At 40.2% G+C, this 21,857-nt stretch overlaps 1 protein-coding gene across 1 annotated transcript in view; it reads right to left on the bottom strand.

Moving 5' to 3' along the window:
- Positions 1-1,613: 1,613 nt before the first annotated feature.
- The window catches only part of ppm1h (protein phosphatase, Mg2+/Mn2+ dependent, 1H), a 38,384-nt gene continuing 18,140 nt past the window's right edge, over positions 1,614-21,857 (bottom strand). Inside the window, exons 4-10 of the mRNA XM_061035870.1 lie at positions 18,630-18,742; positions 18,390-18,474; positions 18,040-18,158; positions 10,686-10,749; positions 6,764-6,871; positions 4,246-4,397; positions 1,614-3,883 (exon numbers count right to left, since the gene is read on the bottom strand). Coding sequence (XP_060891853.1) covers positions 3,736-3,883; positions 4,246-4,397; positions 6,764-6,871; positions 10,686-10,749; positions 18,040-18,158; positions 18,390-18,474; positions 18,630-18,742 — 789 coding nt within the window. The 3' untranslated portion in view covers positions 1,614-3,735. The remainder of the gene's footprint in view (positions 3,884-4,245; positions 4,398-6,763; positions 6,872-10,685; positions 10,750-18,039; positions 18,159-18,389; positions 18,475-18,629; positions 18,743-21,857) is intronic.

Here is a 21,857-nt window from a genome sequence, read left to right as displayed (position 1 = left end):
AAAACAATATTTTGACACTACCTGCGTCATGCTTGGCACTCTGAAACCTGCAGTACAGGGAAACCTGCCAGACTCCAACTATTATTAGCATCCTTTTCATGGGTTCTTATAGTGTCACAGAAAAAGTGTTAATCCTCTGTAAATAATACATTCTGAGAGGAATTGCCAAATTCATTATCATTTTCTGAACCCTTTATGTGGGGGCGGGAATGTTAGCAGTGGCACCAGAAAAAAAAAAGAATCTGAACAAGCTGACTGGCAAAGGGAACGAGGAGCCCAAGAGTGTACAACAGAAAGAATGCAGAAAATACACTGAATCACAGCATGCATTTGAGAAGTTGAAGGTATGCAGAGTAATGTCAAGGTTCCCGGTGCCAGAAAAACTCTCAAGTGTCCTTCTAATGCTCACAAAAGACTTTGGAATGCATCATTTTTCATTTGAAATCTGTCACGTCTCAAACTGCGAGGTTTGATCGCTGATTGGATTTCCATCTTTGCTCTCAGGTATTTGGTATCACAGCAGTATTTAGGTTTCACCTAAAAATGAGGATGTCTTTTTTCATTGTTCCACACCTGCTCTCACTTACAATAAATTCTCGAAACACTAGTTGGAATGAGGATGAATTTTTTTTTGTCAAGCTGATCAAGCTGTCTTTCATTTACTTCAGTGTGTGTGTGTGTGTGTGCGCGTGCTTCAGTATTAAGTTGCACCCCTTGCAGCAGCCTTCACCATGAAATCTTCTGTCAGGCTATTCTGTGAACTGATACTCTTTATCCACATATTCCTCTGGGACTTCATGTGACACACTTTGTCAAGAGTGGGGCTGAGCTTCTTATATAGACACACTTGATTGTAAGGGAGTATGGCCCCCCTTCAGCCCCAGAGTTCCTATTCCTATTCTCGCAAGACTTAAATTGATTTTATAGTCAAATAGCTGCATATACTAAATAGACATTTTTAATGACTTTATGTGAGTTGAAGTTTAACAGTGCTGGTTGTTCATTACTTTTTAGCATTGTAGGCTCAACGAAAGCTACAAAAAACATATTCAAGTTCAAATGCTTAAACTACAGAGGCCCAAAGCAGCCATCCATCCATCCATATTTTTCACTCTGTTTCCTGTAATAACAAGTTACTTCTCAATGTTTCCTCAGGAATTTTATCCTTAAAGTTGCATAGCACATAAACACAGAAAAAGGTTTAATTTACCGATTAGTCTGGGCAATGGCAGCATGGCAGGTCATGGTGCGGCCTACCACGGTGACCAGCTTGTTGCTTTTTTTTGTTTTCCAGATCACAGAAAATTATCCCATTATCACGAGAAAACAAGCTTTATCATGTTGAGATAATGAGATGAATTAAAAATAATTTTAAAGGCAAAACCCGCTCATTCAAACATTGAGATAGCAAGAACAACTGAAATCAACTCGTTATCACGGAAAATTGATGTTAATAAAAAGTATGGATACGTGTTTGCTTAGTGCTTCTATATAACACACCCATTTAAACCAGGATTTCTTATATACTGTATGTCATCAGCAGTTCTTCTACACCCACTCATATCAATGACACAGCAGAGGGAGGAAGGTGGAAAGAAAGTGTAAAGGCAAAAAATTGTCCATTTGAATTTTAATACAGCAGAAAAACGAGCATGTAAACCATTATTACTCTGTTACTAGGATTCTCAAACGGTACAAATTACATCTTGTTCCAGTAAGCTGTACATCACTTACAAAGGAGAGAATTGTGTCCACTGAAAACATATTTACATTTTTACATTGAAATTATATTACTCTGTTCCATTCTTCACTACTTCACTACAGCGATTAAGAGACATAGTTGTGCACAATTGTTCCGGAGCTGAAAATTACTACATGTGGAGGACCTCTGAGTTAAGGTCAAAATGATTTAAGAGACACATAATGTTTGTAGCATCTATTTAAATGTCTGTAATGATGGTACGGTTTCCTTTAATGTGACAGATGTTTAAAAAAAAAAGAACATTTTTAGAGGCACCTGCTCTTCAGAAGATTCTCTTAATGGGGAAATACATCCAGCTGATTCAGAGAAAAGGTGAAAAAGTATATGGGCGTGGCGATGGCCGTTTAGAGCACAGAACACATTAAAAAATAGATTTTGTGAAACAGCAGAGCCATCATACAGTTCTGTGTTTTTTTTGTGCTTCAGTGCTTTTCTGAAAACATTCATATAAATGTAGCAGGTATGGGGGCAAATTCACAACAATAATGGCACAGGGAGGAGCTCATGGTGCACCTGATGTAGCATGCAAACAGCCACTTAAAGCAGATAATGACAGCATTTGGAATGGGTGTCACAAAAAAAGGGGGGAGAAATTATGAGGTAGATGTCTAATGGTGAATGATAACACAAAAGATAACTATCGTTTTAATAAATAATGTAAAAGCTGGGCTGGATATAACCGACGTAATCACACATATTGGCCTTTTGTCTCTGACGTAATGCTCAATATATTCAACCACTTGAATGATCAACAACAGAAAAGATACTAGATAAAGAAATATGAATGTACAAGAAGCTGTATTCAAGATAACACAACATGCTAACCTGTTAAGCTTACAGATGAGACAACAGCCAACAATAACGACCGCTTCCAAGCTTACACCATTAGATAAGTGTCACATCTTACAACAGAAAATGAGTTTATTAATTATGAAAGACCTTTTCAAGAGTTTGTCAACAGATCTTTATGCCATTTCAAATAATTTCATGGAACACCATCAAACAGAAATGTAAGCTAGGATGGCAGCTAATGCTAATGTAAGTTGCCTCACAGCGATTAACTCCTTTGTTTGAGAAATGGCCGGATATCTCGTTGGACTTCGACTTTTTAAACCTTTTTAGTTCAATCAAATCGGATATATTTATTTGATGATGACAAATGGTTAGATTCTCAACATATATATGACTTGGTACAGGAGAACATTATCTCTTAAGACCAGTATTTGAGCTTCACATTATAGGAAAATGGCCGCCAGATTATATTAGCAGATTTTGTATTCTTGTTGGAAAATCTTCTTCAGTTGGCTCTTCTTTTTAGTGTTTCTTCAATAAAGGTAGCTTTTGTCCTCAAATCGTGAGCTGCAAATGCATTGTAATGGGGTACTGAACAAAAACTGCAGCATTAAGACAACCAGCTAACTTACCATCAAGCAAATTTAAAAGCTCTACATGGGACAGCGGAAGTGTGATTAAAATGCAGCACATCAGTCTTCAGGTAGGTTTTTTTTTTTTTTTTTTTTACAGACTGTACAAGTGTTCAACCGAACACACTCTTCAAATCTTACCCCTCGGAGTATTTACATTTTTTTTTTTTTTACATTTATAAATATTGTGCAATAGTTTGCAACAGCAATCCTGAGATGCACGTCACCACCTCATCTATGAGAGTCCATGCTCTCAACATCAGGCATTGCCCCACAACAAAATTCAAGATGGCTTCTTTTAAGGTTCTTTTAACTATAAAAAGGAGGGAGAGAAAAGAAATCATCCAGCTTTGAGATGACTGACAGGGAAACAGCCTGGACAGAGATCCCGTCTCTGACCAGAAACGTCTTTGATCCCTTTAGCAGAGGAGGGAAGTCCACATTAAAGCACTTTCAAAAAGAGCACAAGGGGGTGAGGAAAAAATTCAGGGGATAAGTTGGACAGGGAGGGTTATGATTTGGTTTCTGTTTGTACTTTCAAAGTTTTTGCTAGTTCTGCTTGTTGCCGTACATGAGGGGGATGATGTAGACGGAGATGTCGTCTCCTGAGCCTAATCTGTCGTTAGATATCCTCCAGCCTCGATCCTTCAGCACCCCGCGTGCTCTCATTATGAGGTCTTGAGCTGCCATTGTGTACCTGATAAAACAAAAGTGATAGAAGATAAAAGCACACTCAACCAGCTGTGATGTACAATAAGAAGATAGTAACACTTGATCATTATTTAACATAATATTCGTCTAAGAATCATCCGCCCGCAGCCAGATGAGGAAAGAAAATTTGAATGATGGTGAACTTTTGAACTACACTACCAACCACGCTAACAAGAGAATAAGAGTGAGATTGCCTTATTAATAGTCTCAAAAGCTTTTCCTCGACATCAGAGAAATTACTTATCTAAATGTTTGGAAATTTGCATAATAAGAAAACAGTTTTCCTCCTCTACAAAAAAAAAGGGGTGAGAGGAAGTTCAGCCGTGATGGCCGATGAGTAGAACGTGCCTGTGCTGGTCGTCGGGGTCGCAGTTTGTCAGGAAACAGGTGACAGCTTCAGCTACTTCCTGGTTTGAGAGGACATCCCACAGGCCGTCAGTTCCCAGCACCAGAACGTCATCAGCTCCGTGCTCGCACTGAGCCAAAGGGTAAACTTTTACCTTATTGTGCATGGGGGGTAAAAAGAGGGCATGAATTAGGGATGCATGGACTCATTCATTTACAATGAAGATGTCATATGAAATGTTTTTTCATTTACACATTGTCTGCACTTTTGTAAGAGCTGAAGCTCCAGTTAATGGAACCGCTTTCCTGTCTCTACTACCCAGATGTAAACAAGCACGGTGAATAGATAGCATCTAGTAGGAGAAGAATGATTTGGCAGTATTTTTTATCTAGAAAAATGAGATAAAACATATGTATGTAGGCTGTGTGATGTTAAACTGGATTGCATTGCATAACCAGCGTTAGCATGTTAACCTGCAGGGCGGATCGAAGGCTAGTGGTGCTAATGTTAGCTACACTCAGCAAACCAATTCACATTGTTTACCTACTGGCCATGTTAAATAAATTGTGCTCAAATTGGACTGTTTGGATGGTCTGAGTGTGTAAATGTAGCGGCTAGAAAAGTAGTTTCCTTGTTTCTTTACATGTAATATGCTATGATATATTATCAGGGTTTATATGAGAAGTTGGAGGCTAAATGAATGCTAATGTCGAAATGCAAACACATACTTTCTAGCTTTCTATTAATTCTCTCTTTGTTTTGTCATAAGCTTTTGAACAACTATCATCCATTAAGTAAAACCTCAACAGTTCTCCCAACTTTGAGCAGCTGTTGTTTTTTTTGTTTTTTTTTGGGGGAGGCAATGCATTATGGGTATGTTGTGAACATCTAGAGCCAATTGAAAAAACACATGACTACTGGTAAGCATGGTTGGTGTTCTTTATCCTTTTTTAAACTCCCAACATACTTCGGACTAATGTATATCAAAGATAACGTTTGATGTTCATCTGCTTAGTTTAATGGTTATTATTCTTGGCACACATCATGTGTTAATTAGCACATTAAAAACAGCTAAGGATGACTGAAATGTCTGTATTTAAGTGCAACTGGGATATTCCTGATGGATCAAATACATTTAGCATAAATAATAGTCCCAGAAAGCTGTCCAAAACAAGGTGTGTAATAATAGAATAACTGAGGCTCTTACTGGGGTGACATAAGTGTCTAAAAAGTACCAAAACTGCCATAAGATTTCCCTTTTCCTCGGCACATCCTCATCTATAAATGTTTCTGCTAACTCTTCTTTCAAAGACATCCTTACGAGAGGAGAACTGTTACTGTGGCAACTGTTGTGAGGCCAACACTTTTACTAATTACTCTGCCTGAACATATCTAGAGAATACATCGAGACCTTGGACTCTGGCATAGTTCAGTGGCTCCATGTGTTTCCTTTGCTACAGTGGGAGTCGCCTATTCACAGGAGATACTCCAACTAACTGCTGAGGCCGCAGGCAGATTAACCTCTGTGTGTGTGCATCGTGAGCCTTTGTGTAATGGAAAACCTTGTGCTTTAAGTCACACTTTGACGGAGAGAAAAGCACAGAGTCTATCAATCCATGGAACAGATAGAAGTACTTGGAATCGATTTTGCAATGAGGATTTAAACACTGACAAACATCTCTGAAGGAGAGGTGCTGACTCATGCATTTCATTTTTGACCCTTGGCCAATATTTGATTTCTGCTGAGGATAATCTGACGACTGTACGTGTCAAGGTTAGCTCTTTCGTAAGAATTGCTTCGTACAACCCAACAAAAAGAAATCAGTGGTTCTAACTTGACGTGTTTGCACGATTACTACGAGGCGCTCCCTGAGCTCTCCCACACATTTAAATTCCTGCATTTAACATCTTACTGGACATGTACTTAAAAATTTGCTCACATCACCAATAGCAATTATGATAAAAATGAAAAAACAACAACACAACATCAAAAAAAAGAGGATGAACTACGACTGAACTCCGAGGGCAATGAATTAAAGATCAAGGGAATTTGTGGGCTTTGCGACTACTGCAATCATGAGCAGCAGACACCGGGAAGGAAAGGAGTCATTTGAGAGCGGCGGCTGGTGGGGAATGTTAATGTGCCCGTTGACCACGCAGTTCACAGTGTGGACTGTTAATGGCTAAAGTCATTATACATCATTACCACCGTGCGCTCATTTTATCGGGACAGAGAGGTGAGAAGGCAAAGTGAAAGGAAAGTTCCACCATAAAATAAATGATGAAGTGATGATGTGAGTCGCATACTCATAACGGCTCAAATGCCATGTACCAGTAAGTGTATGATGATTATATGTTTTCAGCAACAACTGAGTATATCAAAAGAATAAATGTTACTTAAAGTTATAAAATACTGTCATTGTCACTCTGGTTTCGGTCTGATGGAAAAAGTTATTCCATCTTAATGTGCAAACAGTGAAGGATGAAGTGATGAAGGACAACAGTTAACATGGAGCTTACCTCTGGGCAGCAGGACAGGAAGGGTTTAATGTAGATATTTGAGTCGTGCACTTTGAGATTGTGGTCCCCAAGACCTCTGGTGACCCCGATGGTTGCCAGCACACGAGCCTGCAAAGATACGAAGGAATGGAAACTCAATTAGAAACCAAATAGAAACAACACACTCACACAGTAGTGTGCAGGGATTGGCTTGTCTGGAGAGGCTGTGGCTCAGTTGGTAGAGTCGGTCATCTCTTAACCGGAAGGTCGGGGGTTCGATCCCCAGCTCCTACAGCTACATGCCCGATGTGTCCTTGGGCAAGACACTTAACCCCCAAGTTACTCCCGCTGCTTGGTAGGTGGTGTATGGATGTGTATGAATGGGATTAGTTGCTTTTGATGGACACTTTGCATAGCAAGCTCTACCATCAGTGTGTGAATGTGGGGAGACAGGTTGGATCTTAATCTTCAGTTCTGAATCATTTCTTTAGGAGGTGTGTTTTTTGTCTTTTTAAGCTTCCAATTCAGTTTGGCTAACTTTTACAAGACCATAGTTGTAAAAACCGGCAATTATCTTTTCAGCCCAGAGAAGCTGTGTAAGTTTCTATTTGACATGAATCTGCTCTAATTTATTGTCAGCGTTTGTATCAGTCATATTAATATGCTGTTACTGTTGTTTTGCATACTGAATTATTTTTGGGGGAAACATCCTAGGATGAAGGTAAGACTAAGTTAAAGACACAATATGATTTTAGTTTGCTTCGGTGAGCCTATGCATTCATCCCTTATTATTTTAAAGAGAAACCAGCATGGTACATTCCTCGAGTATCTGGATGTATGAGCAGCATTCAGGCAAATAAACACACGCTTCGAGACAGCACCTTCCAGTTGTGGTTCCATGAGCCCCAGACCCCATCAAACTCATTTGTAAGCTTTACAAAACTCTTATTGACTCTTTCTATCTGCACAGATCACCACTGCCGCTTCTAAAAATGGCTTCTAGGGAACTGGGCTAATTGAATCTACTGTACAGCATGTGTGACAGGGGAGCCACATAAGGACGAGGAGAGAGTATGAGGGCGACTGAGGCCTGGTAGCAAAGAGCCTGAATCAGTATGCAGAACAGAGACATAGAAGGGAAGGAGACAGAGAGGTGGGGAGAAGCGAGAGCGCTTGAAAGTGGCGGCAAAGCTTCTCCGGCGGAGAAGGGGAGACATCCTGGGATTAATTGTTGAGCGTTGGGGCCCAGCGAGCTGCACGCCGGGCTTTGAAGTGCTCTGGCGTTTCTCTCCCTCGCACAAAGCCCCCCTCACTCTTCTATCTAGACATCCATCTCTGCGCCTCACTTCAAAGGACACGACGTGGGCACGGCCGACTGTGCAGGGGTGAACCCGTACGTGGTTGAAGGCAGGGGAGCGCTGTGGGGTGACATCTGCCCCAGTCATCAGTCAAATGTAAATCTACTGTCTGTCTGGGTTCAGCTGAAAACTAGAGGAGGCCACAGTTAAACATATTCAGATCTATCGTGTTTCCTCTCTGACCTTTTCAGTGCCACAAGGACAAGACGCTGCACAGCGCCACATGTACAGCATCACCGGGGAAAGGAAAATGCCATGAACAGTGTGCTGAGATTTTGACCTTTTCTTTTATGTCTCCTGTCAGACAACTAAAAAGAATCTCCTGCAAGTTAGTGGTTGAAGGACGTTAGATTCAATTAACATATTGACACTTCTCATATGCCTCTTAACACATTTTTCATCCACTAAGAGTTGGCTCAGGTGGGAGTCTCACCTTTGACTCATAGCTGTTTTAGTGCTACATGTTACCTGCTGTGAGACTATAGACCTTTTGACATGGCGCCTATTTTTTCATGCTCAGTGTGGGAGGCTCAACAGCTGTCATACTGTAGTGCTGTGTAGTTAGTCAAACATTTAGGGTTAATGTTTTTGACAAATGTTCTCAATTAGCTGCCTTCAGTTTAATTAGAAACACAGACCATTCTTATTGAAAATCCAGAGGACAATCTGCTCATACTTAAAACTAAATATTAGCAAAGGTCAATCAACCGTTAAAGTTAGCATTCAGCCACTTTCCAGAAAATACTGTAAGCTAAGAACTGGCTAATAGTGAATATACGGTTTGATAGTTCTACACAATAAAACAACAAATGCTTAGGTCAGCATTCAGCCACTTACTAGATATTACATTTAGTTTGGAAGTGGCTGAAATCTAAGACTTCCTTTTGGTAGATTTACACAACTAAATCGGAAAGGCTTAAAGTCCCCAGGAAACAGAAGTTCAAGAGTCCCTTACTACCGCATCAGAAGACAGAAGGCGAGACAAAACATTGGGATGAATTTAATTGGTTGAATAGGAAATGAATAAGCGCCCCTGAATGCAGGATGAGTCATCAGACATTTGAAAGTTTGCCAGGAAAAGAAAGGAAAGTTATTTTGTGTAAAAATACTCAGATGTTGCGTTATTGAAATATATCTGGCAGATAAATGAAGATTTAAAACAGGAACGCCGGATTAAAGGGGGATAAATATTTTTTTAATTTCATGGGGACTTCAAAATTCCAAGCTGATACAATGTTAACTGGAACAAATAACTAGTTAACATCATTCCTGCTAACAGAAGTTCGCTAACATGATCTTAGTTGACACAAATAACTAGTTAGCATCTTATTATCTAACATAACTTAGCAAGCATAATTTTAGCAGGAACAAATGACTAGTTGTTATAACGTTATAGCGTCAACTCATAACACTTGTTATGAGACGCTATACAAATAAAAATTGATTGATTGATTGATTGATTGATTGATTGACTAGTTAATGTTTTACAAGCTAAGCTAACGTGAAGTGCTTAAATGCTAGTCTTAGCTTTTGTTAAAAGGTAGCTGGTATAATGAATGCTTTTTTTTCTAGGGCTGTCAAATTATATTTTTTTTCAAATCTGCCATTAAATGCTGAAATTCAATATTTAATTGCAATTAATCTAATTTTTACACAAATGTTTGAAATTCCATTATTTTGCATTGCAAAAATGTTTTTAGGTTTTTTTTTTTGGGATTACTAAACTGGTTTAAGCCAAGGGTACTTTATTCCCGGTTGAGATAGGAAACTGCTTTTATTTTGAAAGAATTTGAGGTAAACTCAAGGTTACAGCATTAACTTAACCACGGAAAAAGGAACCTGATACAGATCAAAAAGTGAATGAAAACAGCTACAGAGGAATGTAAAATGGGGGAAATGTTTGATGTCGCGAGGTGGATATTACTTTTGACTTGAGCTGTCTGAGAGTTTTTTTTTTTTTTACAGTGGTGTCGTTCTTTTACATCACTGTGCCTGCAAAGAGACAAAGCTGTCTGTGTGGTGGCTTAGTTACGGCGCGCCTAAAGGGACAAAATTACATTCGATCAATGTGGTTAAAAAAAATTAATGCTTTAATTTCAGACCTTAATTGTATCGCGATTAACGTGTGAATGCTGAGAGGCCCAGTTTTTATTTTATTTTGAAACATGGACAGATTCCCCTCCAGATTTTTTTCCCCTTTCCATTTGCTTATTTATTTAGGTTTTTTTTTTTATTCATACATATTACAATGTAAAACACATTGCAACAGCTTTTTAACTTCCCAAGCTGAGTGTGATGTGAGAGGGAAATGGGACAGTGTGTTAACACACTGAATTAGATCAGATGCTTTCAGTGCTATATGTCAGTGGTTATGAATACTTGTGGAGAAAGGCAACAGGAATGCTTTTCAGCGGCTGTCTCCTCCACACAGTGACGTGGGGGAGGGGGGGGGGGGGGGGGGGGGATGTGTAGGGGCTGGGGTCGGGGATTTGAGTAATGGTGCCCTGGAGAGCTTTGATTACAGCGAAACACACAAGGCCAGGCGAGTAACTCAGCCAGCCAGCGGCGGTCTGACCACTTCTTACCTTCTTGCCTTCGCCGTAGATCAGGGGAAACTTCAGGTCATCGTCGTCAATGGTTTTATAAGCCCTGTGCAGGGGGAGAGAGGACACTTTAATGAGTTTTTGGTTTATGGCAGGCAGCGTGCACGTGCCCCAGAGATGCATCGCTTTCCCGTCGCCCCCTGCAGGCCTTGCTGCTGCTGAAGCAACTGGCACAGAGAGAAAGAGCATGATAGGAGGAATAAGAAAGAGTGAGGGAAAGAAATCCTCCCAGACATCACTCAGAGTACTACACGGTCCCTCAGCATATTTCCCTCCTAGTCTCTCTAACTGGTTTTTGTAAAAGTCTCCCTAGTGACAAGGAGTTAGACATCTGTGCATGTATGAGACACTCTTGGATTACTGCTACAGTTGTGTGTGTGCATGCCTGCAATGCATGTTTCTGAAGGTTCAGATGTAAAGCGGATGAATGATGCAAGACTATCCACGTTTACATTCCCTTGCTCTCGGAGCAGTGTTTAAACTTCCTCAACTGATGAATAATTTACCATCTTCAGACTGAGACCAGACGAAGCAGCAGCACAAAGACAGAAAAAAAAGGCTGTAGAATACTGTATGCATTCATGCCAGGTCTTAGGATACACTTTTTACCTCCCTACCCATGCTGTTGCGGTGTCAGTATGCAGCACCAGAAAGGACAGAAATTTGAGCACATTTCCAAAGAATAAGGAAAAAGTTTTAGTTTCTCAACTCTCAGAAGGTACCAATGGAAAATTGTTGTCTGTTTGAACTATGGACGTTCCTTGGTCAATAATTTAAGATGTAAGGTATTCTTTACTTTAGCCTAACACCAGAGGAAATAAGGTAATACATGCCTAAGAGTTTTCGTATCCACCAAGAGGTCTGGTTCTGTTTGGTACCCATTTATTGTGGTTTCCACCGTCTAAAGTTGGGAATGGTACCAAAATAAGGGATCCATAGCGTCCTACTTTTTTGGTACCCTTCTGTTGGGGTGCCAAGGGTACCGATCCAACCCTACAGGGTCCCTTTTGTTTACTGTGTCCCGTTCTTCTTCTTTGTTGAACTTAATTAATAGCGGGCTACACTGTGTTGGGCTGCTATGATGTCACACTATTACATAGCTGACGCAGCTATCTCCATCTGGCTTACACTCCGTTTAACAAATAAGGATACAGTTGGCTGTGGAAACGCAAGCAAATTCAGGGTTTACCGTACCGAACTGAACCAAACTGTACTAAACCAAACCGGACTGCTTGGTGGAAACGGGGCTTTAGTAGACATTTCTTTTTATGGTAAAATAATGTTGAAAATGAACAGCTATTTAGTCTGAGAAGCTGCTTAAATCAGACCCAAAGTAATATTTTTGAATATGATATGACTCAGGCCAGCCTCACACACTTCATCCTACATATTTCAGCTGCTGTGGAGAAGATTAGGAGAGACCGGGATGGTTTTTACATTACTGCTGGTTCCACTCAGAGAGACCATATGTTTCCACCTTAGGCGAGCGCTATACTGCTTCACTCAGCACTTTTTAGAACAGTGTGCAGAGCGAGGAGTATCACCACGAGTGCAGCCCACAAACACAGAAATACAGTCTGCAGCCTGAGGATCTCTGGAGCGAAAAAAAACATTCATTTTGGGATCTTTGGAGCAAAGAGCTGCAGCACAAAATAGCGACCCATAGACGAATTCATGCACTAATGTTTGCAATATTCATGGTGTGGAAAAACCTCTAAAACAGCAGTCTGATGACATGAAACCTAATCTGAGCACCAAAAGAGGCACTAATTACACTGCGGGAACTCTTGCACTCTCTATTTGAAAAAAATGAAACCACCATTCTCCTGCTAAAACACTCCTCACTTCTTTTTTATTTAATTATTTCATCTCCAGGACGTGAAGCACTGATGCACAGAGACACACTTTATGTCTTGATTCAAAGACATCTTGAAAGAAATCCCCGGAGCCTGCTGTCGGGGACAGCATCCCTCCTGAGACTTGTGTTTACAGCGAATCCACCCTGTCAGACTTGAGATAACGAGTGTGTGACAGAGAGAGACACAAACACATTAATCCTGTTATAATACCCGCTTCCTGCTCTGGGAACACGCAGTACAAAAAAAGGGCAAGGGGAGTTAGCTCAACTGGCTGTACTGTTTGACCACAACACTGAGCGCCTTCACATTTAAGAACTGTTTGGACGGCAAATACATTGAAAAAGCATGATTACTAAGATCGACAAAACGGGGGAGGAAAGGATAGAGGGGGGAGGAGGGTGTATCATCATCTCTGCAGGTGATGAGAGACGGGCAAGAGAGGAGTGATGTCATCTCCGCAAAAAAGGGGTCACAGAGAAACCTTAGCACAAACATAGCTACATACAAGTCTACACACAAAACATTCAAGTGGTCACACATCAACAGCCTTCGAGGTGACATTGTGGTCGGGGTTTCAGTGTCAGCACCGGATGAGTCAGACAAATCGGAGCATTTGACAGCGGGGTTCAAATAAACTTTTTGGCCAACGTTGATGGGCTTTTTATTGATTGAGTGGTGCGTTCAGGGGCAGAGCAAGGCCACCGTTAAGTGCAGATATCAGTCATGCACGTACAAAGGCATTGTAAAGAATGAAAAGAAGAGGAGGAGAAGAAGCAGAGGGAGGGGAAATGTATGACAGTGATGAAGGTGTGTGTTTTTTTTTCCCCCTTGTTCTTTCATTTGTTGTCTGTAGGATCAGGAGACAGACAGGCATTCCAGGGGGCGGGGACTTCAAAGAGAGACAGCTTGAGCGCTAATCATTGTCATTTATCAATGCCCACCTCTGTGTCTTACACATTAACTTCTGTCATTTTTCTTCAAATCTTACCTACATTCTTCCCTTTCCCTCTCCTCCTGTATCTCTATTTTTATCTGCGGCCATACTGTCATTTTTCTCTTTTCTTTTTTTTTTAACCTTTCTCTGTCCTCTCCAGCCATGCATCCTCTTCCTCACCTTCCCTCCGCCTGGCTGGTTTGACTGCCCCGGTGTTTTGATCGTGTCAAACACGGCTGACCACTCATCATCCATCACTCTGAGACGTCTCCACAAGGCTTCTACCATGACCAACGCCAGCGCACAATCTAGTCCCTATAGTCGAGGGAGGAAGACAGAGAGAGGTGGGCTGCAGACCAGTATGCCCTCATTAGAGCGTGGCCTTGATCATGAATGCCTTTGAGGGAACTGGATGCCAGCATACACCCACATACACATGCAGCATGTGGGCACGCTGGCTGCACATACAGACAGGAGAGCGTACATATACAGACAGAGAGCTCAGAGGCTTTAAAAAAAAAAAAGATTATCTGCACCTATAGACTGTCTGAAGTGCACCCATATGAGATGACACAGTTAAGTCACATCCACGCACATCAGAGCCCCGGCTGACAGGGTGCTCATTTAAAAAGACCCAGACTTAGACCGGGTGAGAGGAGCGGAACTTGCTTATGGTTAGAACCTGATTAAAAATACATCACAGGTTGGTCTGCGCTGCCGAGGCGGTTAGCAGCAGACGTCAGGCTGCGAGTTCTGGGCCCAACATGGAACACAGCTGCAGACTGACCTACATGTGTCCCGAGCCGAGGTGGTGGCAGGAAATATACAGCTCATCTCCACCTGCTACACCTTTTACTCATATGTATATACACACAGCAGCGCATTCATGTGCATTAGAGATTTTCAACAGCAGGTGCACATGAATCAAACATTCAAAGAACACGGCACAGACCAGTCTGCTGAAGTAAGCAACCAAATACAGGTCCTCCAATTTTTTTTTAAACGTTTTTTAAGTGTACTCGTATTTGTAAATAAATGTTTCTATGAGATCCATTTAAATTCATAGACAAAAATAATCTTTATATTTAGCTCTTTACAACAGGTATAACAACTAGGCATAATAAGATTTGACATACAACAGCTGTAAGATATGCAACTGTGTAAAAGACTCAACCTCCCATCAGCATATAAACCAGCTGAACTAAGTTCCAACTTAAAGCTCCTGTGAGGAACAGTCATTGTTGAGCTGATTTTGGCGCCCCCTGTGGACAAAGCGGGGCCTCTTATCGCTTTGCTGATCTTTTCCTGTACATGTGTGAGTAGTCTTTTCTACTGATAAACGCCACCCTGCTTTCTTTAACAGTCAAATCTAACACTCACAATTAAACCTTGTGGTGAAAATTGTGACAACAAAGGCTGTTTAAGCAGTCACCTTGTATGTAACAGACATTCAAAATAGCTTTATATAGAGCGATATCGTTGTTGATGATCTTGTTTGCTTTTGCATATCATCAACATCAGGAATGTCTTTAGTGTGTTTCATAAACAGGTAGAAAACTCCTCAAAGGAGCGTGCAAGAACAAACATCATTAAAGGTGCACTATGTATATTTGGGAGGGAAATTTGAAAGTTGGAGAAGTGAATACATTCCATGCTATATTTCTGAACTAAATACACAAACTTTCAAAAGGAAAAAATGGGTCTCTTGAACACTGTTGAGTGCTAAAAAGCTACCAGGAGAGTTACAGTTTCACTGTTGAGGTCCCCCACCTTCACTTCTCGTGTAGCATTTTATCTTCTAACAGTGTTCCAGGGACCAAATATTCCTCTGAGAACAGTTTGTGTATAGAGTTATGAACATATACCACAGAATCTGTACATTTCTCCAACTTTTAAATTTCTCTACCAAAACTCCATAGTGCACCTTTAAAAGGCTTCACCACTAATAATAGATGAGAATAGAAAAAACAACAACACAGACTTGGAAGTGAAGCAAGTTTACACAAAGTGTGGAGACATACTCAATTTACTGTTCATAAATGCACTCTGAGGACTTTTTATTTGGCAATGAAACAGACTTTGATTAACAGTGATGCTTCTTTGTGACCCGCAGAAGCAAACAAGACCATCAGACTGAACAGCGACTATTTCTGTAAAGGTGTTTTTAAAAGCCTTTCAAAGCCGACTGAGCTGAGTGATACCTTTGACAGTTAAAAAACGACACATTTCTTGTTGAAGAACACAAAACACATAATGCATGTATCAGACAGGTTCATCAAGGAGATAAGATGTTCCGCTCTGTGCACAGGGGTCAAAAAAAGCCACACAAGATGATAGATGCTTAGAGGCTGTAATTAAAAAAAAAAAAAAAAAGTCTTACAGCACTGGAGACGAAAAGCCCTGACCTGATAATTATATTTTTTTTATGTTTAGGCAGCTTTAAGGTGTTCAACAAAGATTCAATTCAGCTACTTCATTTACTGTTTATTGACTTTGTATCATTGCTTCATATTTCAAAAAGAGCTGAGCTGCCTGAAATGTTAACCTGCGAAATAAGGTCACACTTTAGCGTTTAAATGCTAAATGTTCTTGGCTTTTATAGTGTAGCACATTCTAGTCTTCTGACTACGCTTTTACGCCGCAGGTCACACCGACACATTCACACACTGAAGGAAGTGGCTGCTATGTCAAGAGTCCAACAGTATTAACTTCTCCATTCATACATTCATACACATTCATACGCTGCTGACCGAGCAGCAGGAGCTGCTTGGGGTTAAGTGTCTTGCCCAAGGACACATCGGACATGTGGCTACAGACGCAGGGGATCGAACCCCCGACTGACTATACCAATGAGTCACAGTCACCTTTTCAAGTAATGAAGAGGATTTAAAAGTCTAATATTCATTGTAATGTAAAGTGAAGTAGCATATAAATAAAATTGTATCTACAACACAAGTAAAGGTACCTAAGTACATTATTAGTGTAAATCCAACTCTGACTGGTTCACTTAAGGGTTAAATAAAATTCTCTATCTTCTCACTTCTCCATATCTTTCCTCTTTTTCCATCTGGTTTTCTCTCTTTGACCTTTTTTTTTTTATCTTCTCAGTAAGATAAAAGAGTGAGTCCTTGATGTGCCCACAGATTCTTTCTCACCTTCTTCTCACATACTGAAGCAGAAATGTCAAGGCCACTTCCTGCCCTCCTTCTGCCAGTGCAGCTTCACAAGAGTTTTTTTTTTTTTTTTTTTTTTTTTTTTTTTTTAAAAACCACTGCACACTGAATCGATGGAGAATGCTGCAGGTGGCTATACTCGTTGGGGGAAACCTTAGAGGTGATCAGACTCTGATTACCAGCGTTATGAAGATAATGTAACAAAGTAATGTAATTCAGCGAGGCATGATTACGTGAGGTAGCGGGAATGAGCTCCACATAAAAAGCATCTCTCTGAGGGCTCATATCTGGATTCAGTCTGATGCACAGGAAGTGTCGGGATGTGAAAAATAAGGAGCAGTATTTTCAACAATGTGTTTAGAGCTTTAAATAATTTAGCAGGAAGGGAGTGGAGAAAGTTACTGCCACACATACTGAATGTGTACTGTATTCTCCTCAAAGTCTGCAGAGCTAATATTAGAGCCTGACTGATGTAAGAGTTTTTCAAAACAGATACTGACTTTAGAGATTACCTACATGGCAGCACATACTGAAAACAATATAGACATATTTTACTAGTAATGGGAACCCATTTTTCACAGGTATGATTATAAAAGATATTCAGAGGGCTACATTGTAAAACATTGTGTACCATGTTTGTGTGGTACAAATACTGCAGACAGTGCTGAGAGTAGTTTAAATTGTTGAGTTTTAGTGCTCTCAGCTGGACAAACTACACAATGACACAGATTTAAAATCAACTGAAATGTTGTTTTTCTTTCTGATTAAATGTTCTGTAAAATAGCTTACTTTTCATGCTTACATACTGTACATAAGTATATTTATGTGATATATTGTAATTGGTCCAAATCTATGATGGCTGGGAAGTACAAAGCATAATTACAAAGTGTGAAACACTTTTACTAGATTTAAGACAAATTTAAATTTTAAAAAACATTTTAACATTTTATAAAACTTAATTAAAGAACCCAAACACTTTTACCCAGGACAAAACACGTTTACAATTTAAAAAACAAATTTACAAGATGTGAAACACTTTTACCAGTCCCAGTTTGTTTCAAACAAAATGACCCCTCGCTCAATCACTTCTGGGTCACTTCCTGCATTTGGTACATTCCCTTTCCGTCAAGATTCTGTCTTTTGTACATTTGTTTGGGGACTGGTACCGTAAGTGTTCTGTCACTTGTAAATTGTCTCAAATCTTGTAAAAGTGTTTCACACTTTGTTATTTTGCTTTGCACTTCCCAGCCACCGTACAAATCATTCTGATATCATTGGCCGCACAAATACACATCTGTTGCTCTCTCATTAGGATAAACTATATGAGTAAGTTTATGTCAGTTTGAAAAGGAATAAATGAGTAAACCCACCATCCTGACATGGTGAAGTCACGGTACAGCATTCTCTTCCCAACCTCCTTTCTCTGGACTCTCCTCGGGAATTCCAGATGTGTGAACTCGTTCCCTAATAAGTGGGGCTGCATGTAGGCCTTTGATATGAGAAGGGGAGGGGGGAGAAAAACAGAATAAGAGTAAGATTGACATACCCAGGGGATAGGAAAAACAATTCCATAGTCTATTAAGTTGGTAGAGAGAGCACGCAGAGCAAGAGAGACAGAGCTAAGCATAGTCAGTGTGTCTCAACGGGAGGGGAGGTCAGCTCTGCTAATATCTGACAGCTGTGCCTGCGAGTAAGGAGGGTAAGGAAGGTTCGTTCATACCAGGAACTGCAGTCGCTGTCTCTCTGACTCCGGTGTGAACTCTGCTGACATGGGGATGACCTCCCCGGCTCGGATAATGATAGCTCTGAGGGAGAGGAGCAGACAAAATAGAAGTCAGTTTATTTTAGACGGGACACCGTTTCTCCCACTGTGAGCGACAGAGAAGAGACACACATAGGTTCACTGCAAGGGTACAGTGCATATTTTTGGTCTAAATAAGTGCGTGTTTGGGTATCTCACCTGCTGTCCCCGGCGTTCCCGACATAGAGCTTCCCTTGCAAATAGATGACCGCAAGTGCTGTGCATCCACCTGAGATATTGTAGACTGCCTTCTCCTTTTCTATCTGCACATCCTGAATACAAAACGCACACATAGATTGATTCCTCTTCCTCAAATAATCAAAACCTATCATCAGCAAACAATCATATGTTTCTAATCGCCACAGCCATCAAAAACTTTTTTTTTTTTTACTATCTTTTTTTACACAAAGTATTTTAAGAGAAATCCTGTTACTGCGTGAAATTTTGCCCTTAAACTTTAAACACCCGCCATGATGCCATTATTAATTATAGCAACATAATGAATTCATTTATCAATAGCGCCATGAGTCAAGCAGCAATAAAACCTTATGGAGACCTAAAGGATTGGAGAGAGAGTTTGCAGGGACCGCTGGTTATTACAGCAGTTAATTAGCCCAGATTAATTTGTTGCTAATTAAACCAAAAAATGATTTGAAAAAAAAAAAAAAAAACCCCATGCGATCCGTTCATTAACTAGATGAATAATTAACCTGTCAGGGAATTAATCAAAATGCTCACGTAAATGTGAACTGAGCTGTGCACACTTTGTTTAACCCTTTATGTTCTTGTTGTTGGTATGTTGTTAGCAGCTCCTGAGAGGGGGGTTGAGTCACAAAACATCAGAGGGGATTTATCTAAATAAATGGATGAAGGGGTAAAGGTAAAGGGGTGATAATGCATTTGAAGTGTCTAAAAATATATAATTTGGGTGTTTGTTATTTTTATTTTTTTTTGGGGGGGGGGGGGGGGGGATTTTTAAAATTTCTAAAAAAACAGAGAATCGAAAAAGACCAAGTTACTTTGAGTTTCCTGTTGTATCTTTCATCACTAGAAGTACACTGATTTACACGAGTCTTATCCCCAGCTTCTCCTTCACATCCCTCAGTCAATATCAACAGACTGTGTAGTGTGAAAATGTTGGCTAACCATTTAAGCAAAGCCGTCCTGAACCAGTTTTACCCCACGAGGGACGTTTTCCAAACTGAAGACCTCACCCCGTGTGTGTGCTTTAGTAGTGGAAGTGACACTGTGTGTCTCTCTGACAGGCGGCGGAGGTGGATTGGAATGTATGCTGGCATTGTGTGCTCGAACACAGGTGTTTGTGTCAGGAAACATAGACAAATATGTGTGTGTGTGTGTGTGTGTGTGTGTGTGTGTGTGTGTGTGTGTGTGTGTGTGTGTGTGTGTGTGTGTGTGTGTGTGTGTGTGTGTGTGTGTGTGTGTGTGTGTGTGTGTGTGTGTGTGTGTGTGTGTGCGCGCATGAGCATGGCTATAATTGTGTCTGCATAAAAACAAATTCATAAGGGTGAGTGCATGTGTGGGCGTTTTTATACGTTTTGTGCAGGTATTTTCATTTTCAGAACAAACACAAACACATACTGTTGTTGTGGTACATCGTTTCAGGAGTGAAGGGGCATGATGGTTACACAAGATGGATACACATGTGTAGGGAAGATTTAACAAACGTGTCCTTTACCCTGAGTGATTCATGAATCCATAGTGAGCCATACATAATTTTCCTGACAGTGTCCAGTATCTCTTGCTGCAGGAGAAGTCTTTAATAAAGAAAATGTCTGCATAAAGATCTACACGTCTCTACTCTGCCAACCAGAAGAATCTAAACATTAAGCTAAACAACCAGCAGGAGAGGAACATTCATTGTTTCATTCATTCAATTCTAAAAATCCAAATCAAGTCAAAGGTTTATTTTCCTACAAAGTACGCTTTGTCCTTAAAAGACAACAAAAAAAATCTCTAGAGGTGAAACTGACAGATAAGGAGATGGAATTTCACATCACATCAGGTTAGGCTACATCACCCCATTATGACAAAAAAAAGAACTGTAGTGATTATCAAGTGAGTAAAAAGATCTAATTCTGCCATTCTATTAAAAACAATATTCAAATCCAAAGTCCACACCACACGTCACATCCCTACTACACATCATCTGTTTAAGAGTTTCCCAAATCAATGATAAAGCCTCAAGCTATTTGACACTAAAAGATTCTTTTTTTTTTTTTTTTTTTTTTAAAGGAAGAAAACTCTTGAGAAATAAAGAGCTGGTAAAAGATGGAAAACTCTCATGATGGAAAGTGAGACAGGTAATTAACTGAATTAATCACTGAAGCCAAAGCTGTTGCTTATCAGCTGTTTTTGAGTGAGAGAAGGACCTTGAGGCAAATTCTTTTCAACAATGAGCTCATGTCACTTGAACACTGAGGATTAATAACCTGCTGTCAATGCACACAGGCACAAACTTTACTCAACTATACACGTATGTAGAGCCAAGCTTTTCAAAATAAGACAACACATGACAAAGATTCTATTTAAAGATAAAATCATTTCCTGAAGGCTAACTACAAAACACCTTATACTTACAGTAACTTCAAGGAATAATCTTGTATTCTAAAAAACATGAACATCGGCTTTCTGTTTGAGCTGGAAAAGATTTTTAAAAAACTCAAATGGCAGTAAGACAACAGTGGTAGTAGTCTGCACAAGTACAGCTTAAGCTGAACACATATACAGTAGCTCATAAGGTCAAACTAAACTAATGGATCATACAAGCCTGATGATCTGAAGGTGACCAAATCAACATTTTGACTGATGAGCTGTGTGCCTTTTTTCTAGCTTACACATCCCTGAGTGTTTATCGACATTCAGCAGCAGCTTAAAACACACAAAAACCATTTCCATAGGAATGCAGTGAGTCGAGTCGGAGCAGAATTAAAGGCGGATCCAGTTGATAAGATTCAGAGGCTCAGTGAACTCAGAGATTGAATGTGAAATCATATACTCCCAAGACTTCCCATTTTCTTAAAGGATGAGCTTCAATACAAAAATAAGATGGGGGGGGGGGGGGGGGGGGGGCTTTGGGGGGCAGAGTTTAGCCACAAATTAACTTCAGGGTGTTCACTCAGCAAAAGCAGAGGTATCTATCATTGTAGATAGTTTGCATCTAATTTGACAAAATTACTGAAGTTAGAATAAATGACTGCTGTGGAGGAAAGTTCACACTGTAATTAGAGCCCATAGGTGCAGGGAAATACGCTGTGATCACCTGGAGAAACAATGACACACTTGAACAAACAGGAAGTACCTTGTAGATTTGCTGAACTCCAGCTTTAAACCACCTTGTGAATATTTTGTAGCTCTGACGGTCGAGGT

This window comes from Labrus mixtus, chromosome 4 (genome assembly GCF_963584025.1).
Source record: "Labrus mixtus chromosome 4, fLabMix1.1, whole genome shotgun sequence".
Taxonomy (NCBI): Eukaryota; Metazoa; Chordata; class Actinopteri; order Labriformes; family Labridae; genus Labrus; species Labrus mixtus.
Note: the sequence above shows the minus strand (reverse complement) of the source record. Positions and strands in the feature narration are given on the sequence as shown.